Below are 24,373 nucleotides of genomic sequence, written 5' to 3'. Positions count from 1 at the left end.
TCTTTGGAAAAGTCAAAATGGTAAATTTTAACATCTTCAGAAGTCTTTTTGACAAGTGATAGCCTTATAGCAAGTATTTACTGGAAGGGTTTGATTTTACAAATAATACACAATTAATAAAACGTAGGTATGATTATCCAAATGGGCAGGAGGCAAATGATGCAATGAGTTTTAAGAATATTATATGGCTTTATGCTAGGAATGGAATTTTACGTCCCTTCTCTTCTGGAATTTAATATATATAATTTATTTTGATGCATGCTGACCTTTTTAAAAAGAGGGTTCAACTCCTAAATCACATTTCAAAGTCAAATGAGAGAAAAATTATCTACTAACAGAAAGCATTGGGCTTTCTTATGCAGAATAACCCCAGTAACTAGAATAACTGAAAAACAATTATGCTGAACTCTTTTGCTTAAAAAAACTACCTACAGAACCATAGTAACTCAATTTCCACATCAATTGATCAAATAAACTTGGAATTATTAAAAATCTGGCTACTTATTAGAACTTTTTTGCTTTTAAAAAATTAAAACACCATCATATAAATACATACATTTAAGCAACTGCTATAAATGAGTGATCAAATAAAAATTAGTATTTCATTATGGGGAGGGGGCATATATATGTCAATCTCAGGAGGGTACCTACAAAGAAGAGGTCATCCTCAACATAAAGTAAAAATCTTTCCCAACACACACGTTACTGTAGCAGGCTCAGAAATAAAACCAAATGAATTAGGTTGGGGAACAAAAAAGATGGCAGGAGAGTCGGAAATCAGATTTCCTAGAACTCATAATTTGTGCCTATTTAAGAAAAAACCTCATGCAAATCTAGAATAAAAATCTCCTCAACTGACATTTTTCAGGTTTGTATATTATTTAGATTGTTAAATTTACTTCTGTGAAAATTTCAGCTCTGCAGCTATTTTCTCGTAATAGCTCACAAGAAGACATCAACAAGGGAAAAGCTCTAGAGTGAGATTTAATGCTTATAAAGTTTTGTCTGTCCGTTAAAAAACCTATAAGGCAACATTAGAGGGACACCTCTATAGATATATTTTTAATTGGTGAGAGCGAAATATAATTTGTAATTAAAGAAAAGGATTTTGACAGGGAACCTAGGTTTGATTCTTATGTTCTTGCTAGGGTTTATATTTTAGGATGGGCGGGGTAAGCACATATATTACTTTTTCAGAATCACTTCTATTCCCATTCCTAATTTTGTTCCTAAGAACTTTGTAGCTGGTAACATCTAAGTTGTAATAAATACAAACAATTCAAATTTTATTTCTAGATCCTCTCTTCTTTCCAAGAAAAATTAAGGTTTTACTTAAGTCTAATTTAGATTTATAGTTATAGCTTCAAATTGTATTTTCAAAGTTTAAAGGCAGAATTTAAAGAATGTTTGGTGTCTTTACTTGCATACATGGGCATAAGAAAAACAACCAGATCTAAGCTTCATCGAATAGATACCCATGTTAACTTGACACTACTATACACAGCAATTATATATAATTCCTTTATCAGCTTCTAAAACATAAAAGGAATATTAACAAGGTCTGTTAACTTACTGTACTATGTAATAAGTGTACTTTTAAAGAGAAATCAGATATATTGACCTTCATCAGCAAATATTCATTTTCCTCCTCAAAGTCAAAAGAGAAGCCTTGAAACCCAAAATACGATCTACCTGAGCTCACAAGGAATTAAGTGGCTTATAATTTTGAAATCTAATACTCCTGTCATAAAAGACACCAAACAAGAACAAAACACAAAATAAAGATGTGCCCATTTTAATTATTCTCCAATGGCTTATTTTTATAATTTAAAAACATTTTAGATCCACCTAAGAATAGAATAGAAGGGAAAATTTTATTGGTAATTTGAAAGTGATAGAGTTTTCTGCACTGTTAGGGTCAGATTCTTTTGTTCCTTTTATTCTCAAGCAAAAAAAAGTAGTTACAATAAATCAGAATTTCTAAAGGAAATGGAAATAGATGCTATGACTTGGCCAACAAAACTTTAGCCATTCGAGTAGTAAAAAAAAATTAAAATAAGAGGTTATTAACAGAAAGCAGAAGTAGGACTACTGGATATTTTTAAGCCTCTCTTAATAAGGCATGAGTGTTTCTCAGAGTAAATTTACATAGCAATAGGAAATTATATTCCTAAACCAGTAACTGAAGTGGTAGTCACAATCATGTATACTAAAAGTTTACATGAAGTTTAGTCCGCAGAGCAATTGACGCCACAGTACTAACATTTTTTTCCTGTTATGTACATTCACTCCAGCAAATAAGGTCTTCAGACAACAAATTATCCTTTATAGAAAGAATGTGGGTCAAAATAAATTGCAGTCTGCTTCCCCAACCCCATTTTATTTAACGCAAATTATCCAATGCCTGCAAGAATGTTCAAAAGCCTTTGAACCTGTTTTTAATAAAAATAAAGGATAAAATTGCCAAATTAGAAAAGACTATGAGAGAACATCAATCAGTGCAGTGCTATTTGGAATAAATACTAGAATTTAGTCTAATTCTCAGTCTGATATCCACGATACATACTGGAATAGACAAGAAATTTTGCATGAATTTGATCACTCACATAGGCAGTTATAGTTCGAAAACAATATTCCTTGCAAGGATTACGAATAAAATAATGTTTTAGGACACAATTGAATTTGAAATAGGTAATGTTTTGAATAGATTTTTGAGTTTTATTGAAATCTTACATGAACAAGAAATTGGAAATACAATCACATCAAAGAACAAATTGTCACGGCTTTGACGTTTAAGCCAAACAAATTTTGTAGGGCAGATTTCAAAAAGGTGTGAAGTTATAACAATTTAAAAACACAGTTGACCTACTTCTAGGAATGCAAAACATACAATCATAGGTTATTTTCAATACAAGAAAACTTAAATTTGTTTGCTTTAATTTCTTAAAACTACTAAGACAAAGCACTAGCTTGTATTTTTATTTACAGCATACTCCATACTGCTAGGTAATCTATCCCAAATCCAAAAAATGAAGCTGTCCAAAACCAAAGGTTCTGCAAAATCATGATTTAACAGTGTGCTCAGCTTGTTTTGAAGCTAAAATGAAGCCTGAAAGGATAAAAGCATTGTAACTCCCAGAATAAGGGAACTCTGCAAGCCCAATAATGTCCAAGAGCATTTATGAAAAGAGGAAAAAATAAAAAGACTTGAGTATATACACAATAGTGATTTCTTCAGCCCAATACAAATGGCAGCAAATTGCTACTTAAAGATGAAACAGATAAGCCAATTTTTTTTTTGAAGGATGTAGATCTAGAGCCAATCGTATCTTGCCAGTATCATTTTCAAGCCCTCACTTGTCTATTTCCACTGTTGCCCATAAGTATCCTGATAAAATTCCTGGTTGTCATTATTGTAACCATAGTTACCAGAATAGTCACCACCTTGCTGAAGCGGCTGTTGAGCGATGGGCTGGGAACCCCAGTTCTGTTGGTTGTTGGTCTGACGGCGCTTGGAATCAGGTTGGTTGTACCCATCTGCCTTTCTCTTGCCTCCTACATTGCCCCCACGGTTGCCCCGAGATCCACGGGAACCACGGCCTCTCTGCTGTTGTGCAGGACCCCCTCTGCCACCCCTAGAGCCTCTTGGTGGTCCCAAAGGTGCCCCCCTTTGTGAATAGCCAGCTCTACCTCTTGGAGGTGGTGCTCCCCGCCCCCTTGGTGGTGGTGGAGCACCTCGCCCTCCCCTTCCTCCTCCTCTTCCTCTTACTGCATAGCCATCATCATAGCCGTAGTAGGGATCTTCATAGCCTCCACGATAGTCGTGATAATCATAACCATAGTAATCATCATAGTAATCTTCGTAGCCATAGTAATCTGGAGGGTAGCCATATCCACCTCTCCCCCCACCACGACCCCGACCTCTAATTGGAGGTGGCATACGAGGAGGAGGGTGATAGTAATAATCTTCATACCTAGCAATGGAGGGAAGGGAGAAAAGAAAAAACAAGTTAGTTTGCTTCAAGACTCTTCCTGACTTTTTAAATTACCTGATCTCTGTTATCAAGTTATTCTCTGTTCAAAGATGTATTTACTAAAATGTAGACTCACGCAGTGCTTCTGGAGGCCTGTCTAGCAGCTTGGCGCTCTTTCCTTTTCTTGTCTGGTGGCTTGGCTAAGACTATTTCAATTTCTTCCCCTTCTATTTCTTTGCCATTCATTTCATCCATGGCCTATACAAAATTAGGAAATAAATTTACTTTACACATAACAGTACTTTAAACATAACAAACATATCTGTGCCATTAATACACTTGATAAGCAATTTACTTCATAACTATTTTAATTTGCAAGATGAATATACCCACCAAGTTAAAAAAAAATACACAAAGAAAGTACTTGTTCCCCTCAATCTTACATTCTTATGTGTAAATTATGTTGAGAACAAAACTGATGTCCCACCATTATATTTAAAAAGATAAAAGATTGGGGCTTCCCTGGTGGCGCAGTGGTTAAGAATCCGCCTGCCAATGCAGGGGACACAGGTTCGAGCCCTGGTCGGGGAAGATCCCACATGCCGCGGAGCAACTAAGCCCGTGCGCCACAACTACTGAGCCTGCGCTCTAGAGCCCGCGAGCCACAACTACTGAAGCCTGTGTGCCACAACTACTGAAGCCCAGGCGCCTAGAGCCTGTGCTCTGCAACAAGAGAAGCCACCGCAATGAGAAGCCCGCACACCACAACGAAGAGTAGCCCCCACTCTCAGCAACCAGAGAAAACCCGCGTGCAGCAGCGAAGACCCAATGCAGCCAAAAATTAAATAAATGAATAAATAAATAATTTAAAATTAAAATAAATAAAAATAAAAAAAGATAAAAGATTGCCAGAGAGCTGCCTGTTGCTGCTACTTAAATCCAAAAACTTAACTCCAAATAACTTCCAAGCTTAGCCAAACCAAAGCAGCAAATTCACATCTGGAAAAAGTGCCAGTAGTAACAAACTTTTCAGGATTCAAATTTTTAAACAAACATGTGGCATTCAACATGTAGGTCTTAAACTGTTGTTCTATAAAAATTTTAAGGATTTGAAACATAAATGAGGTTATCAGTGAAATTCAATAAGATACTGACCAAAAAAAGCCCCACAATGCTTAACCTGGAACATACTTTGCCTGAATAGTTAAAAGCACAAAGCCTAGCAAAGGCCTGAACTAATGAAGATTCAAGTACTCACCTGGAAAGCAGTAATCAAAAGTATTCTAGGCTCTAGTTTTTTATTTATGTAGTTCCACCTAATAGCCTCTGCCATAGGGTTCAGGGTTCAGGTAACTCAGTAACAAAGTCTCACCTCCTCACCACAGCTTTTCTGTTCCCTATACAACCTTTTCCTCTCTGGATATACATAATAAAATGCTCTATCCATACAGAACATTTAGTGCTTTACAAGTATCTAGACAAAGATTAAATCAGTATCTTCCTCTAACTAGTTTTTCCCCTTTACCACCTTAGCTCTTGGCTGCTTCAACTGAAGCAACTAAATGAGTCTAGAAAAGCTTCCTGGTATAAACGAGAGAATGGGGCATCTGTCTACTCTCCCCTCTGGCCATCCTCTGATTTCCAGTTACTGAGCTAGAAATCTTATCATTTCAGAGACTTCTTTGGCAAACCACCCTTGAAAATTATTTTAAATTAATTAGTTATTTAATACCAACTGATTCAAAAGGAGTATTTAGAAGGTATAAATGTATTAGTTATCTGTCCTTCGTACCACTGGCAATTCAGAAGCCACACATTAAATTCTGTATTAAGCTGTGAATTTTATAAGCAATATTGTCTCACTAATTAGCTTCCATGAAAAAGCAAACCAATAAATTCTAACTAGTCAAAGATTCTGTAAGGCACATTTTAAAGCAGTACCCTGAGCAGGAAACAAAAACTGCTCAAATTAGAGGTGGCATCACTTTAACCGACAGAACATGTAGAAAAAGAACCAGGTCTGAGTCACCAAGGATTTCAGACCTATCTCCCCAATTACATAAAAAAGCTTTTATTTTGTCTTGTCTTTTCTTTTGTCATCCCCCTCCCCTCCACCCCTCCCCCGCCTTCCCCCAGAAAGGAGAGAGGAACAAGAGGAAGAAGAAACCTGAAATTTCACCCACTAAGGATGGTGCTGATCCATTATCATCAGAAAGCAGCAGAGTATTCGGGTTATATGTTCTAGATACTGTATGAAAAGACTTTTTTCACACCTTTCAATACTATCATCAACAAATAAATTAACTATTCCATGCAAGAAATATTTCTAAAAACTACTGAAACTGGCAAAACACAGTCAATACTATGAGAATTCTAAAATGACTAAAGAAAGGCAAAACTATGAAGAACTAACCATTCCCTCAGAGCACAGCTACTGAATTAAATGTGTTGTACTAGGTATGAAGCCATGTACACTGCTCAGTTCCATTCATAGGTCCACAAACCAAGGTAAACAAAGTAGTTACAGTACACTCATTACCATTTTAGTATTTACACCAGCTAATTACTATTCCTTGTAACATTTCCAAGGTATCATGCTATCAAACCTTAGGCTTACAAAAATAATACAGAGATTAAAAATAACTTGCCTGAGATCACAAACCCAGTTAGTAATAATCAGGCTTTGAAATATGGAGTCTTACCTGTTATACTACTACCACTTCACAGAGATTATTAAAAGAAAGTTCCAGAGTTCGGTAAAAGCTGAAAACAATTTTATTTGTTTTTAAAGTCACTTTATGTGTTTAGCAAGTTTCAACAAAATTCAAGTATCAAAAAACAAAATTTAAATTTTCTACCTTAACAGCTGCTCCTCTGTCTTCGAAATGAACAAATGCATAATCTTTCAACTTCTTCACTCTTTCAAGTTTTCCAAATTCAGAAAACGACTTTTCCAATATTTCTTCTGTCACTGTAGTAGCCAAGTTTCTCACAAATAAAACTTTCACCTAATATAACAAATATACAAATTGGCATTGGCTACTTAATTTTAGCTGAAGTCCTATATTAAAGTATTTCTTCTTATCTTCATGGCATAGGCTTTTCTTCTCTAAAACATTAAGTGTTAAAAGTGCTGTGATCTGGTAACTGACTATACTGCTGAACTGAATAAATAAGCATTTTCAGAACTCTAATGGAAAACTGATGAATTCATAAAAGTGCTAACAAAAGATCAAGATGAAAAATAAATTAATTACATGGGACTGAGCGAACTGATGAGGATGATTATAATTTTTGTGACTTTCTGTTTAAAGAAAAAAAAAGAAAAAAAATCCCACAAGGACTGAGAGGCAAAAAGTATACAAATCAATTTTCACTGCAAAGTAAAGGAGCTGTTACAGTGGAGGATTACTGGGGACTGAATGTCAATATTATGACATAGTATGAGTGTGTTTCGTGTTTGGTAATTACAATCATTGTTGCTTTTGTTGTGGTCATCCATTTACAATGCTTCATGTCAGTTTATCGCTTGTAAAAATAAAATACAGTGTGTGTGTGTGTGAAAAAAAAAGAAGTATATTGTAACTTGGAGGCTAATGACACTGTGCTACTGTATTTCTGTACACTATTTTTAGTAAGGTAAATGGTATATAGATTAATGCTTAAAAAAAAAAGTATACAAAACTGTTCAAAAATACGGTATTGTAAATCTACTAAAATGTTAAGATTATAAAGAAAATAAATGGCAATTTATGGAAGTGTTAAAAAAAAAAAAGTGCTGTGATATAGACGTGAAGAACAGACTTGTGGTTGCCAAGGGCTGGGGTCGGGGGGCGGGGGGAAGGGATGGACTGGGAGTTTGGGGTTGGTAGGTGCAAACTATCACATGCAGAATGGATAAACAAGGTCCTACTGTATAGCACAGGGAACTATATTCAATATCCTGTGATAAACCATAATACAAAAGAATATTTAAAAAATTGTATATATGTGTATAACCGAGTCACTCTGCTGTACAGCAGAGACTGGGAAAACATTGTAAATCAACTATACTTCAATAAAAAAAAAAAGTGCTATGATAGAAAGTATGAAAAGTACCAAGAAAATGATTCTATTAGTTACCAATTTATATAAATTATCAGTTCCTTCTCCTGCCATGTCGTTAAAAGTAACTAATACTGTGAACAGGACCTTCAAGGAACCAAGATATATTTATTACTAAGTTAATTTAATTTACAAATTTAATATGGTCCCTAAGTCCCCCTAAAACAACAAGTTTTTGTTTTTACCCCCCAGAACTGGATGTGCTGATTCTAAAGTTCATATGAAAAAATAAACAAGCAGGAAGAGCCAGGAAAAAAATAAGAACAAAATTTAGAGACTAGCCCTACTAGACATAACAAACTCTATCAATTCAATGCTTAAATCATTTAATCAGTGTAGTGTTAATCTGAATAAAGATGAAAATTGGATCCATACCTCACATTATACACCGGGATAAAGTCCAAATAGATAAAAAATTTAAAAGGGGGAGATGTTGAAAGCATTAGAAGAAAATAAAGGCAATTTCTTTATGTAACACTGCACTTGGAGAAGGCTTTGTGACTTAAAATCTATAAACTACGAAGGACTGAAAAATTCAACTACTGAAAAGAAATGACTTCTACACAGTAGAAAAATACCATAAGCAAAGTCAGAAAACAACTTATATCACAAAGAGTTAATCTCTTTCATATCAGAGCTCCAGAAAATAAGAAAAAGATCAACAGAAAAACAAAATGAATGGAAAGACAGGCAAAATTCATGAATACATGGTTCATACAAAGAAACACAAATGGTCCTTAAATGTATAAAAAACGTAAACTCACGCATGCTTAGTAAAGAGAAGCAAATCATAACAGCTTTGAGGTACCATTTGTTATGAGATTTGGCAAAACCCAGAAGTTTGATCCTATCCTCTTTTGACAAGGATGAGGAACATCAGCCTGTTGTATTCTGCTGGTGGGGAGCAGAATACAAGTACACCTCCTACAGAGAATATGGTCAATATCTTAATAATTACAGATGCATTTACCCTTTGGCCCACAATTCTATCCTCAAGAATCTATCCTACAGATATATTTGCGCTTGAATTAACTGAAACGATATAAGCTTACTCACTGGAGTACTATAATAACAAAAGATTAGAAACATCCAATGCCCAGCTGGTTGAATATACTATGGTACATCTACAAAACGGAAAATTACGTAGTCAAAAAATTAAGAAGAGCTCTAAGAGCTACTTTGAAAAAAATGCGAGGATACACTGTTGCTAAGATTTTTTCCCCCATTTTTATACCTCCAAATAGGGATCCAATTTACAGTCAATGTGACAGATAAGCACTTGTCATAGTTTAATTGGCAGCATTTTATAATTTCTTAGTGGTACATAAAATAACGGTATACTTCCTTAGAGATGAAATATGACAGTGAATAAAGCAAACATAGATCATTAATACAGCTACCAGTAACCATTTGTGCAAGAAGTAGGGAAGGAAAGAATATATACTAATATTTGCCTGTGTTTGTCCAAGGAAGCACTAAAAGGACAAACCAGAGACCATTAACACTGGATGTCTACAAGGGACAAGGAGGACATGGTAGATGAGGCTAAAGGTGGAAGTAGGACTTCCTACTTAGGATTTAGGATGAATTTCTATGTATAATTTTGATTTGTGAACTAAGGAAATACATTACTCATTCAAAAAAAAAAATTAACACACCTACCGAACAAATTGTCGCCTCAGATAAAGGGCTATCTGAGTAAAAAGGATTTGGGGAGAAGACATTAATTCAAGGGAGGAAAGTTTTCCACCTCTATCATTACACCCTTTATCTTTCTCAATGTTGTCACACTGAAGTCTAATTCTACATTAGACAGGCCTCCAATTGGTTTATTTACCTTTTTTTTAAAACTCAACATGGATCTTTTATTCTTTTCTGAGATGAAACCAAAGCATCCTATATAAAAATTACTAGTTGAAACTGTGTTTAAAACATTCAATAGGAAAAAGGTCCCTTTAAGAAAGATATATTTATGTACACCTGAAACTAACATAACACTGTAAATCAAACTATAATCCAATATAAAAATTAAAATTAAAAAAAAAAGAAAGAAAGATACATTTAGGCTCTTTGGTTCTGGTTGATTATAGAAATGACCCAACTTGGCAAAAAAATCTTCAATGAATGATAACACTGATACAGTGAATCAACAGCAGAAGCTTTATACTATTGGGTATACTCCCCCTTGCCCAACCCCGGAATAGAAAACAATAAAGGAGCATTATTCAATCAAGTTTATTCAAATCGGCATTGTTCAAGTTTATAGAGGCTTCCTTTTCATTCTGAAACTTGTTTTTGATCCAGGAAGAATAGTTACTAGAATAAAATCATGAGGTTTTTCTAATCTCATAAAAAGATTTAGGATGAATTTCAATCTGAAAGGTTACCAGAGGTATGTGAAAAGTGGTCGAATAAGCAAATTACTGGCTATACTTTAGATATTCTGGGGATGTCATTCCCCTCTCAATCTATAAGCTATTTTTAAAATGTTTTTACAGGAAATGCAATACAGGCTACAGTCAGTTTCTACAAGGTAGATTCAAAGTTGTAAGAGATCTTGTACAGAGATTTATCCAACTCCAATAAAATAGATAACATCCAAATTCAGTAAGTTTGCTCAAAGTCACAATTGTATTAGGAGAAGAAACAAGTGGAATTAAAATCAAGCTAGTAATAAATAAAAATAAAAAATCAGGGCTCTTTAGATTCCCAGTCTCTTTCCTTGACACCTATCTACTCAAAGAATATGAGAAAAAGAGTGAGCGACACATCTGAGTCTCTCCAGTTCATTCTCAATGAATCTTCTTTGCTTAATCCAAAAATGCTTTTGCTTACAAAAACTTTTACCATGCTAGTATAAACCAGGGCTCTCCTCCAAACTAATCAAGAGTGAGGACTGTCTCCTCAGAATCTGGAATAAAAAGCTTGAGGAAAAGACTTCTCAGTCCAGAATAATCCAACCACTCATTTATCACCACCCACAGAGTTGCTGCCTCCATAAAGGAAAGAGACATACACCAAAATACTCGAAAACTCACTAAAAGCAGCAGAGATGCAACTTCAGACGTGTCCCTTCAACCCCAGGAGTCTCCCAGAGGAAAGCCTAAGAACCAGATCCCTTGGAACCATCCTTTACCAGGCAAAGATCCTGGCAATGCAAGTACAGGACTTAGGAGGAAAGTGAGGGCCCGCTACAGGACTTGCCATGCATATTTTGCCACTACTGTATAACAGCAAACGTGATAGCCCTTTGCCTGTCTTCATGGAGACAATACTCTAAGGGAGCTTGATCATTAAAAAAGAAAAGCTTTAAAAAAAGAAAAAGGAAAGTAAACTATAAATCTCAATGAAATATAGTTCATGGCCATGTAATAAAAGTCATAGTATGGTCAATGCAGATTATAACTCATAATCACCAGAACATTACTTCTCTCTTTATTCAGTAAGACCTTGTCTTTTTTCTTTTCTTCTTAACTTTTTTACCTTGTATCTCTCATAGTGCCTAGCACTAAACAAACACTTAATTGAAGGGATTTTATTTCAGTTCCTTTTACACATTTAATCTGCAGAAAAAGGAATGGTTAATGGAAATTGCTGGATACCAAGACAGACTGTTAAATTTGGTGTCTAAATGGTTAAGATCAAGGGCTACAATTTGTATTTACTGTAAAATTTGAAATATTCGAGCATTATTCTGAGTACAAAATTTAAATGACAACCGCAGCCCCAACCCAAGCAATTGCATTTACCTTAGCCATGACTTCTGGATCTGGTTCTTCCACAGGGTCAGCCCATTCAACTGTAACGACATTTCCCCATACTTTTACTTTTCCACTCATCAGCCGGCGTCTGGCTTGTGCTGCTGACTTGTGATCCTCATACTCAAGGAAGCAGAACCCCCGATTCTTCTTTTTGTCATCGGGTTGATGATAGAGAATAACGTCCACCAAACCCTCTGTTAAACCAACAGCCAGATATATAAGCCAAAAGCATCCACCACACATTTAGCGATTAGGCAGACCTAAATCCACTTGCCGAAGAGCAAAAAATAACTGAAGAAGCCTCAAAATGATTTGCTAATTACCTAGTAGACAATTAAATCAGCGTTATTAGATATGGAGCTAGGGACAGTATTTTATGTTCCCTTTTAAATTTTAGGGATCCTGAAGGTACAGCCATGAACAAGTCCAACTACTGTATTCTGACATACAACGTTTTAGAGTGTTTGACATAACGTGAGCTTAAAATTTATGAAAATACTACCAAGGAACTTAAAAACCAAATTATAATATAAATCCAAGAGAACACTCAACAACTAATCATGACCAAAAATCATCCTTGAATCTAACTTTTTAAAAGTTACTATTTTTACCAAGAATAAAAGTAATTGCTTAAAACTGGTGTACCTCTGGTCTTAGTCCTGTACCCTCATCTTTCCATATACGTTCTTTCTAGGTGGTCCCTACTTTTAAATACCATCCATATCCTTAAGAGTGCTTAGAATTTACTCCTAGCAGCAAGATCCAGAATGTGATTTGGATGTGGGAGAGCTGAAGTGAAGGACCAGAGATGAGGCAGTCATAAAACTAGGAGGTTACAGCATTGGATGGTTCATCCACATAGATGTTAAAAGTCCTAACAATAAGTCAATTTCGGGCAGAAGAGAAAGACTGTGAACCAGAAAAAATCTTCAATTAATGCAAGACTGAAACCAGAAGAGCAATAGGTGACAGCTTGAAGGAGGGGGAAAGGATTGTTTATCTGTAGTATATGTCGGGATGACAAAAATGTAAAGAAATAATGGTTTTTATATGGGATGGAGAAGTAATGGTCTAAAAGTGTTTTTTTAAATGCAGCTAGCATTAGTGGATCTCCATTAGCATTTAAAACAATGAAATGGAATAGGAAATGTCAGACTAAATCATATGCAGTAAGCGAAAATATAATTTTGTTAAATTTTGTTTCAGTTATATATAAATGTATATAAATCTGTGATATAAAATGTTCTTTTCAATCACTTCCATGGATTTAGAATTGGAAATCTGGAAAAATCTGATCTAGACAAGGTAAGAGGAAGAAGGCGGATTAAGAACTCTCACCCCCTTCGCCCTAAAGCACACTGAATGTCAAGGGGGAAAAGCCTTCCTTCACTTGAGGGCTACCAGGGCAAAGACTGTGTCAAAAGCTAGGGTTCAATTAAGGCAAAGTAAAGAGGACATTCCAAGAAATTGAGGCTATGAGGGAAGCTGCTTAGTCCAAACCACTAAAAAGAAGAAAGGAGGCAATTTAGACACTGAATAGACATGTGAATTCTTAGATTAAGATACACCTCATTTTTTTGCACTTATAAATAGTACCACAGATTTCCCAAAACTAATTTCTAAATACATTTTTGTTTTACCTGTGACTTTACTGAATTCTTCCAGAATGTTTTCTTTAGTCTTATTCTTCGGAATTGATCCAACAAAAAGCCTGTTGTTTGCCACAGAAATGCACACTCCAAGGTGTTTACCAGGGCGAATTTCATAGCTGTCACACTGAAAGGAAGAAAAGAACCAGACACCCCACAACCACCCCAAACTCAGAACAACTGATCTCAATCTAAAAAATTGAACAATTTAAGGTCAAACACTCCCTGCTTAATGAACTCACTGAGCTCCCTCATGCTTGCCGTAACATAAAATGTGTATTTTTAAACTTGTTACAGCCTCTCGTTTTAGTTTTAACCTTCACTGCTATTCACTTTATCTTTAAAAAGATGTGATTTCATATTTCAGTATTATCTATCTGAAGATTTTCTCCCAGAGAATTTCAGAAAAAATACCTGAGACTGATCATTCATCTGCCCTTGGAGATGAAATTAGATATAGATAAGCCACAGGCAAAATAACAATATATAAAGAACACCAGCTATGTTTAATCAATGTAAAGAAATTTAGAAGAATTTCACATTTTACATAAAACACAGAATTCCAACATCTGAAACTACATATCAAACACAATACTTATAAAATTATATGAAATGATAGGAATAAAAAATGTTTCATTTAAATGGCTATGGTGATGATTTCCTTGATAAACTTTAGCTTTTTAATGGCTTAACATTACTTACCTATTAGTTTACTAAAAGATATGTAATTTTTTCAAAAAAATCATCCATATGTTGTCAGAAACAAGGAAATAAAGCTTTGAAAACTTCTCGGTACTGAATAAACAAACTGGAAGGAAAAGTCCATAATAAAAACTAAAATCTGGGTCAAGCTAGAAGTAGAACTAATTTTGAGGCAACTAATAAAACCAAAAGCCTTGGTGAAAGAGGTTACCATTCTAGAAGAACTAGAACTAGACTAAGTGAGGCCTTTAGCTGTCTGGCAAAAGAGTATGCCAAGGAACAATGATATTGCTATTTTGGGTTACTGAGAGGGTTGTATCTTAACAGAACAGGAGCAAAGATATAGTTAATTGGCATAACTGCTAATACTACTACTACTACTCTGAAATAAAGACAAAGGGTAAAAGGCCCTACAGAAAGGAAATTACTAGATTGGTTATAAAACAGTAGAAAAAGAGAGAAAGATTAAAGACAGAGAGAACTGGAGGGCTTGGAAACAAAAAGATAGAAAAGAACAAGAATATACTTAGAAAATAAACTATGATTAGGCTATGACAAAAACAAGAGAGATTCACAGCCATTTCCTGAATTGTGTCCTAAAAGTCACCGTTGCCCAGTTATGTTCCCCAGAACCCATCCCAGACTTCATCACACTTTAAGAATCCTACCCTAAAGTTTAACAGCAAGAATTGACATTTTTGTCTAAGATCAAAAGAGAGACCTGCAGAAGCCAAATATTCAATGACACTTTAGATACTAATCACTCTAATAAATAACTTCTTAGAATTATGGGAGACTTTCTCTAACACCTTATTTCTTGGGTATTTTCATTTCTTTTTTACTTTTATAATCAGAAAAAAATAGCCAACGGTCACATACCAACTCAGTCAATATAAAAACTTTCAAAGCAAAAACTAAAGAAAGTGAAACAATGTTAACTGCAAATGTTTTTAATTGACGTATTTCTCTCAAATAATGACTTGCTAGACAGTGGGCATTTGCTTATCACATACCAGTTTAACAGCTTCCTGTGCAGCTTCCTTTCCACAGAAGGTGATAAATGCATACCCTCTGTTCTGACCAGACAGTGGATCCATCATAAGACGTAGATCCCAAATGGGACCAGCCTTTTCAAAAAGGGGCACCAACTCATCCTCATATAAATCTCTTGGTATTTTACCTACAAAGACCTGAAATAAAACCTCTGTGTTAGAATCCCAATGTAAGCATTTGATTTTAGAGCCACAAAGCCTAGCTGCCTTTTTTTTAGGGGGTGGGGACAGAAAGATGGTTAAGGGAAAATGGGGACAATTTGAATCTTGCAAAGCTAACCTTAGTTTTTATTATAATGAATTTCAGGGCATCAACACAGAACAATATTCTATATTGAAAAATGGAAAATGATTAATAAAAGTGTGCAAAATTTGTAGTAACAACTCTAAATTTTGAATTTTTATAATTTGTCTTTTTCTCACAAAAAAAACAGAATAAAAGGCATGTATGAATCTTCATGGAAACACCTCTGCATTTTTATAAAAACAATAATTGAAAAGAAAGATTGATGAGGTCTTCCTCATATTTTCTCCTCAACTCCAAATTCTTTACTACTTAGAACTCCAGTGCTGGGACTTCCCTGGCGGTCCAGTGGTTAAGACTCGGCCCTTCCAATGCAGGGGGCGCGGGTTCAATCCCTGGTGAGGGAACTAAGATCCCACATGCTGCGCGGCTTAAAAAAAAAAAAACTCCAGTGCTTCAATCTATCCCTTTCTCTATCAGGATATTACATTTTAAGTAAGTAAGTAAGTATGAAAAAAATTTTTCAACATTTGAAGATTTTGTGTGCTTAGTTAAAATTATATAGTAAGTAGGATTAAGTTATATAAGAATGATAAATTAAATGATAAATTAGAACAATCAAAAACCCTCTCAGTATTTAATATCAGACTACAATTTTCTTCAAATTTCCACCATGTCAGCAACATTGAAAATAATCTTTTATGTTAAAACATTTGCAATCCACACACAAAGTCTTAAAGAGTAAATCAGTGTTTGCATGAGATGAATTTTCTAGTGAAACTCATCTACATCAACATTTCATATTCTGAAATGACCTGATTAATGAAGTAATAATAATAGCAATCCAAAAGATGCCAATATTATTACTAGAGATTAAGTTTCTGGTGTTAAGCTCTACTACAGTTGTGCTATCTTAAGACAATCCTTTTCAAAATAATCAGATTCACCTTCACTGCTACCTGGTAAAACTTGAGGTCTTCTTCTAAATCTCTAGCACAGTTCTCACACGACAGCTATTCTCATTTGTCTACCTCCTTAAAGTCTCCAATCCTCGTTCACTAAACCTCATTCTAAGGAGATCACCTGAAAAGCCATTGGTTTCCTAACATTCTTTCCTCTCAGTGCTAAAAACCTTTCTCAACATCTATTTTCACTTCTTTCCTTTATACCTCAGAAGTTTACCTCCTTTCCAAAAAAAGGTTAGCTCCTTAACCCTAATAAATAAGCCCATTTCTTCTCACTACCTTCTTCTGGAAATAATCGCAAATCTTCATCTCTTCAACTGTCCTATTTTGCTCAGTGCATTCTTTCCTTCCCAGTGGTTCCTCCATCTTCAAACATGCCAAATCTCCCATAACAAAACAAAATACAAACAAAAAAACCCTTCTTTAGCCTATATCTTTCCTTTCACTTTTAAATGCTTTGAACACATGGCCCATATCTGTTTTATTTCACTCATGCAGTTATTCCTTTCAACACATCTACTGTATGCTTAGTACTGTGCAGCTACGAGAAGTATAAATAAGACATCAGGCATCATCTGAGTGACATTCCCTACAGAACCATCTTTCTAATAAAAGCTCACTCTGAAAAGCACTTGCATCTACGCTCTCTTTAACTCTCTAAAAATTGGCTGCTTCTTCTATCACTAATCTGTATGCCCTAACGTCACTAATGGACTTCTAAGGACCAAATTCAGAAGTCTTTCTTTCCTCAGTCTCATCATCCTTGCCTTCTCAACAAGCATTAACACTGGTGATCTTATCTTCTGAAAATTCTCTTCCCTTAAGCTTTCAGAATCCTCCACTAACCTGGTCTTATCTTTAACTACTCCTCTATCCTTTCCATGGTGATTCGTCTATCCATCTAATAATAATCTGCATGTTTCCCAAAGTTATGGCCCTATTTCCCATAATTCACTGTATTTTCTTCACTCGTAAGGATCATATCCATTCCCAAAGGCTACAACTCTACAGTCATCTCTCAATACATCCCATACATCCCAAGACCTAATTCTAGATCTCCAACTACCTATTAAACATTTCCTCTGGTAGTCCTGATTTTACCCCAAATCATCAGTAAGTTTAGCAATGCCAATTTCTGTTTTTTGATTATAAATGTATGTATAGATAAGAATGACTATGTATCAGAATATTAAAAGTTGTTACCAATGCATGAAAAAAACTACTCTAACTTTATTTTCCTTATTATATTTTCTAAATATTTTACAATAAAGGTATAATATATTTGTAACAAACGTTTCCTTTATCCAAAAATCAAAATGACTAAAACCTACCCTTGTCAGTCAGCTCCTCTGATTTTCCCCACATTTCTCTTGGGAGAACCTAATTTCTGCTCCCCCCTCCACCCCAAGATGACTGAGGAAATAATACTCTCATAAATAAAAACCTCAGATATTTTTAATCCCTCCCATTCCCATCCATATCCAATTTATTTTTTAAATATAAGCTGAAGTCACTCCAATGTATAATGCTACCCTATACAGATAACTGGCTCCCTTCCTATTCAGAGAACTTGTCCAGACCTCTCACGAGACGTGGACTCATAAGCCATGTATTTTTCTACATTCTAGAGATAAGAGTGAACACCACAGACAGGTCTAGGCATTAATGAGGCTTATATTCTACTGATAGACAAAAAAATTTAAAAGATAAACAATATGATTTCAGGAGGTGTTAAAGGCTAAGTAAAATAAAAGCAAAGGGACTTCCCTGGTGGTGCAGTGGTTAAGAATCTGCCTGCCAATGCAGGGGACATGGGTTCAAGCCCTGGTCTGGGAAGATCCCACATGCCACAGAGCAACTAAGGCGGTGCGCCACAACTACTGAGCCCGCATGCCACAACTACTGAAGCCCGTGCGCCTCGAGCCCATGCTCCACAACAAGAGAAGCCACCGCAATGAGAAGCCTGCACACCACAATGAAGAGTAGCCCCCGCCCGCCAAAACTAGAGAAAGCCCACACACAGCAACGAAGACCCAACGCAGCCAAAAATAAATAAAATAAATAAATTTATTTTAAAAAAATGTTTAAAAGAAAAGGGGGACTTCCCTGGTGGTCCAGTGGCTAAGACTCCATATTCCCAATGCAGGGGGCCCGGGTTCGATCCCTGGTCAGGGAACTAGATCTCACATGCATGTCGCAACTAAGAGTTCACACGCCACAACTAAAAGATCCCACATGCTACAACTACAAAAAAAAAAAGGTCCTGCGAGCCCCAACTAAGACCTGGCGCAGCCAAATAAATAAATAAATATATTTTTTAAAAAAGCAAAGAAAAGGGATAAAGAAAGAAGAGGTTGTATTTTAATAGAAGGGCCTCCCTGAGAAGGTGAATTTGAACTGAGACCTAAGAGAAAATTAAGTAAAAATCTGAGGAAAGAGCATTCCAAGGTGATAGAACAAGTACAAAAAGATGGGGAGTACAACTGACATATCTGAAGAACAGCAAATAGGCCAGCGATTAAAATAAAAGATCTGGGACTTCCCTGGTGGCGCACTGGGTAAGACTCCATGCTCCCAATGCAGGGGGTCCAGGTTTGATCCCTGGTCAGCGAAATAGATCCCACATGCATGCCGCAACTAAGAGTTTGCATGCCACACCTAAGGAGCCCACCAGCTGCAACTAAGATCTGGTGCAACCAAATAAATAAATACTTATTTATTTTAAAAAATTAAAATAAAATAAAATGTCCACACAGGAGACAGTGATGGGAAAGGAAGAACAGGGGCCAGATTAAGTTAAACCATGGTTAGAAGTTTGAGTTTTATTTCTTGGGAAGACAGAGGATTTGAGCAGACAAATAACTGAGTATTACCTATGTTCTAAAAGGAATATTCTGGGGCTTCCCTGGTGGCGCAGTGGTTAAGAATCCGCCTGCTAATGCAGGGGACACGGGTTCGAGCCCTGGTCCGGGAAGATCCCACATGCCACGGAGCAACGAAGCCTGTGCACCACAACTACTGAGCCTGCACTCTAGAGCCCGCGAGCCACAACTACTGAAGCCCGCGCACCTAGAGCCCGTGCTCCACAGCAAGAGAAGCCACTGCAGTGAGAAGCCCACTCACCGCAATGAAGAGTAGCCCCCGCTCGCCGCAACTAGAGAAAAGCCCACGCACAGCAACCAAGACCCAACGCAGCCAAAAATAAAATTAATTAATTAAAAGAAAAAAAAACAAGGAATATTCTGGCAGCTGGATAGAAAGTGGACTGTATGGAAAAACAGGCTGACCAGTCAGCTTAATAGGGCAAGGGATGATGGTGGCTTGGTGTAGTAGGATGATAGCTTAAAGGTAGGGAGAATTTGAGAAACAGTGAGTTTTTAGTTATGTGGGATTCAAATCTACATTTTAGTTACCTTGAGCAAGTTTCTCAATTAGTGAGTCTCAAGATCCTTATCTGGGAATAACATCAGCAAGAGGGTTCAATTTCCATGTGAGCAGAGAGCCCACATCTTGATCCTCATTTTATTCCCAGCACTGAACACAGTGCCAGGGACACAACAGCTGCTCATCTTTGAATGAATATACGAATGAACATCTACCTCATACTGTAACTTATGCGCTAGATCCCATCCTTTCTTTCTTACTCAAGGACACTTGGTCCGGCAACAATTTTATCATCAATTTCCCCCTTTATATGTGGATCATTCCTATCAGCACATAGTATGTTATAATTTCTCCCTTAAAATTTAAATTAAAAAAAATATATATCTTGATTATAACACCTTCTAGCTATTGCCCCGTTTCTCTGCTACCCTTTGTAGCAAAATTGCTCAAAAGAGCCATATATACTTGCTGCCTCAAATTTCTCATCTCCTTAGTCTCTTGAATCTTCTCCAAATCTGGCTTTTACCACCATTCCAGTCAAAGTCATTAATGCCATCAATGCTGTCACAATCAAATGTCAATTCTTAGTCCTCATCTTACTTGGGAAGTTTGATATAATTAACCATTCTTCCTTCTATGAAAACTTTCTTCACTTGACTTCTGGGACACCCTACTCCTGGTTTTTCTTACCTCACTGGCTCTTTCTTCTCAGTCCCCTTTGCTAGTTCCTCCTTGTCTCCCCAAACTCTAAATGTTGAAGGGCTGCAGGAATCAGGTCTTAGACCTTTTCTCTAGCTACACACACTTCCTTGGTGACACATCCAAACTCATGGTTTTAAAATACCATCTAGAGACTTTCCTGGTAGTCCAGTGGTTAAGAATCCGCCTTCCAATGCAGGGGATGCAGGCTCGATCCCTGGTCAGGGAACTAAGATCCCACATGCCGCAGGGCAACTAAGCCCGTGCTGCAACTACTGAGCCCGCACGCTCTAGAGCCTGTGTGCCACAACTAGGGAGCCTGCGTGCCAGAATTACAGAGCCCACACACTCTGGAGCCTGCACACCACAACTAGAGAGAAGTCTGCACGTCACAACTAAGACCCAAGGCAGAAATAAATAAACAAACAAATAAATAAATAACCCATCTAGATGCTTATGCCTCCCACATTTATAATCTCCAGCCAGAATTCTCCTATGAACTCCATGATATAAGCAACTGCTCACTCAACAGCTCCATCTGGATGTCTAAGAGACATCTAACTCATAACATGTCCAGAACTGAACTACTATCTTTCAGTCCTGCTAATTTGCTCTTCTCTATAGCCTTCCTCATTTCAACAAATGGCAATTCCATCCTTCCAGCCGCTCAGGTCATAAGTCTTAAAGTCATCTTTGGCTCCTTTCTCTCATATCTCCATATCCAACTCATCAATAAATTCTGTTAGATATGCTTTCAAATTATCCAGAATCTGACCACTTCTCACTAGCTTCAGCCATATCACCCTACAACATTATCAACTCTATAAATCAGCATTCATTAACAGGGCACGACACTTAAAAAAAAAAAAAAAAAAGCTACTGATAAAAGGTATCCTGAAACAAAAAATACACAAGAGTAATTGGTATTAATTTTGAAATGTATTTTTTGGTGTGGCTAGGTTCTCTGGCCACACTAGGCCTAGCCTGGTTTGAATATTTTTAAATTTGAGAAAATCTGTATTTGAGTATTTTAAAACTGTTCTGGGAAGTAAATTCTGCTTTATATTGTTTCTATTAACATAATGCAGTTGTGCTTCATAATTACATCATTCACCATCCATATTTTCTCCCTACCCATTACAAATACAGGCAAAAGCAAAGAAAGCACATGCAGTGGCACTGTGAAAATACAGTTGAGGGGCTTCCCTGGTGGCGCAGTGGTTAAGAATCCGCCTCCCAATGCAGGAGACACGGGTTCGAGCCCTGGTCCAGGAAGATCCCACATGCCGCGGAGCAACTAAGCCCGTGCACCACAACTACTGAGCCTGCGCTCTAGAGCCCGTGAGCCACAACTACTGAAGCCCGCGTGCCTAGAGCCCACGCTCCGCAACAAGAGAAGCCACCGAATAAGAAGCCCACACACCGCAACAAAGAGTAGCCCCCGCTCACCGCAACTAGGGAAAGCCCGCGGGCAGCAACAAAGACCCAACGCAGCCAAAAATAAATAAATTAAAAAAAAAAAAATAGTTGAACACACCTAAGTGAGGAAGCTAAGTGTCAGATTATTATACTTCTTTCGTAACACATGTCTATATTTTTAGAACCATTCAGGTTTGCTTCATTAAGCATACCTAAAATGAAAAAAATCTGTATTTTCAGGAAAAGCAATTTAATGATTACCTTACAGAAAGAATTCATAACAGCAAGCTCCTCATACTCTAAATTATCATTTGAATGTTAGAAGTCCAACTTATAGCTTTTCCATAAGAATACTGTTCTATTTTAAAAGAAACATCAGGGAATCCCCTGGTGGTTCAGTGGTTAGGACTCCATGCGTTTACTGCAGGGGGCATGGGTTTGATCCCTGGTCAGGGAACTAAGATCCCACATGCCCCGTGGCACGGCCAAAACAAAACAAAAAATTAAAATTAAAAATATAAATAAATAAAAGAAACATCCACAAACCTATGGTTAACAAAGTGCCCAATATTATAATCACTGGGGTCCATGAAGAAACATGCCAAAAATACTGATTCGTTTGAGAAATAGGAGATGGTCTCATTTCAAGATCAATTTAACTTAGGACATTAAAAGAACTTAAAAAGGCTGAAAATAAATAGTATTCAAAAACTAAGATCACTCTTTTTAAAGTTTTTAAGCTCAATTTTTAATTAACTAAAATGTAACATAAATGTTTTCCTTTTATTAACTTGTTGAGCCATTCTGGCTCCATATGAGCTGTTCAGAGTAACCACTCAATCATGTGCAGGTTAATCCTCCCCCTCCAGGACCAAAAGAATCTAGTGAATACCCTCACAACAGTTCTTCCTTTACTCACTAGGCAATAAGGCTTTGAAAGTTTTGGCTGTCTATTATCTATCCACTCATTACTTCAACAGTAATAGAGGAAGCCCTCTGAGACTCTGGAAGGAATCAACAGAAGTAACCAGATAGCTCAACAGTGTCTTTTTTTGGGGGGCGGGGGGCTGCATAGGGTCCTAGTTGTAGCACGCGGGGGGGGGTCTTCGTTGAGGGGTACGGGATCTTTCATTGCGGCACGGGCTCTTTGCTGTGGCACGCGGGCTCCAGGGTGCGTGGACTCTGTAGTTTGCGGCACTCGGGCTCTCTAGCTGAGGCGTGCGGGCTTAGTTGCCCCACTGCATGTGGGATCTTAGTTCCCCAAAAAGGGATCGAACCCGCGTCCCCTGCCTTGGAAGGTGGATTCTTTATCACTGGACCACCAGAGAAGTCCCTCAACAGTGTCTTTTGATTATCTACTAGGGTTGTTCCATTATCCAGCTCCTATTCGCTATTTTGCAAACAAAGCAGCTTTTCTTTATATGTAATTCAAGTCAGATGCTACAAAGTCATATACTTACAGGTCTGTTAAATACACTGGTTCTTTAACACTTCAACTAGCTAATACACCAAAGAGTTAGATCCCAATCTACCATTTCCTTTGAATTCCTCCACAGATCATCAGTGCTATGCTCTTTAAACAAGAGTTTATTACATAGACATGATCTCCACAGAGATTACATTTGTCAATGGAAACAAATTAAAACAGTTTTACAATACCAGCTGAAGAATACAAAGATACTGTGACACATGGTAACTAGACTTACAATGGTAATCATTTTGAAACTACAGAAATATCAATATATTTATCAATATTACTGTGTTGTGCACCTGGAACTAACATAGTGTTGAAAGTCAACTGTACTTCAAAAACAAACAAACAAACTCATAGAAAAAGAGATTAATCTGTTGTTACCAGAGGCAGGGTTGAGGAGAGGATGAACGAGATGAAGGTAGTCAAAAGGTACAAACTTCCAGTTATAAGTACTAGGGATGTAATGTACAACATAATATAATTAGCACGGCTGTATGTTATATAAGAAAGTTGCTAAGAGAGTAAATCCTAAGAGTTCTCATCACAAGGAAAAATCATTTTTTTCTATTTCTTTAATTTTATGAGATGATGGACGCCCACTAAACTTAGTGTGGTCATCATTTCATGATGTATGTAAGTGAAACCATTATGCTGTACACCTTAAGTTTATATAGTGCTGTATGTGAAGTATTTCTCAATAAAACTGGAAGAAAAAGGAAAAAAAAAGGATACAAAGACACTATAACCAGACTAAGTCTGAGAGCCAAGGCACACTAAAAAAAAAAACACATTTCAAAATTGATACTTATCATTCTTGTGTATTTCTCATCTTAAGGTCAGTGCTTAGCAACTACGTCCATTAATGAGTACTCACTTATAGGGTTAATTTACAGTAGATTTTCATTTATTTATTTATTTATGGCTGCATTGGGTCTTCGTTGCTATG

At 36.6% G+C, this 24,373-nt stretch overlaps 1 protein-coding gene across 6 annotated transcripts in view; it reads right to left on the bottom strand.

Moving 5' to 3' along the window:
* Positions 1-2,692: 2,692 nt before the first annotated feature.
* The window catches only part of HNRNPR (heterogeneous nuclear ribonucleoprotein R), a 35,175-nt gene continuing 13,494 nt past the window's right edge, over positions 2,693-24,373 (bottom strand). For 3 of the 6 annotated variants that reach the window (XM_082451418.1, XM_082451417.1, XM_082451421.1), the window contains 6 exons: positions 15,204-15,380; positions 13,481-13,615; positions 11,828-12,043; positions 6,833-6,982; positions 4,111-4,232; positions 2,693-3,974 (listed from right to left, as the gene is read on the bottom strand). In XM_082451418.1, coding sequence (XP_082307544.1) covers positions 3,362-3,974; positions 4,111-4,232; positions 6,833-6,982; positions 11,828-12,043; positions 13,481-13,615; positions 15,204-15,380 — 1,413 coding nt within the window. In that variant the 3' untranslated portion in view covers positions 2,693-3,361. Of the gene's footprint in view, positions 3,975-4,110; positions 4,233-6,832; positions 6,983-11,827; positions 12,044-13,479; positions 13,616-15,203; positions 15,381-24,373 lie in introns of all 6 variants that reach the window. The other 3 variants (XM_082451419.1, XM_082451420.1, XM_082451422.1) reach the window with 1 other exon arrangement.

Source organism: Balaenoptera physalus, assembly GCF_965194825.1.
Source record: "Balaenoptera physalus genome assembly, chromosome: 1".
Taxonomy (NCBI): domain Eukaryota; kingdom Metazoa; phylum Chordata; class Mammalia; order Artiodactyla; family Balaenopteridae; genus Balaenoptera; species Balaenoptera physalus.
This window is presented reverse-complemented; position numbering and strand designations above follow the sequence as displayed.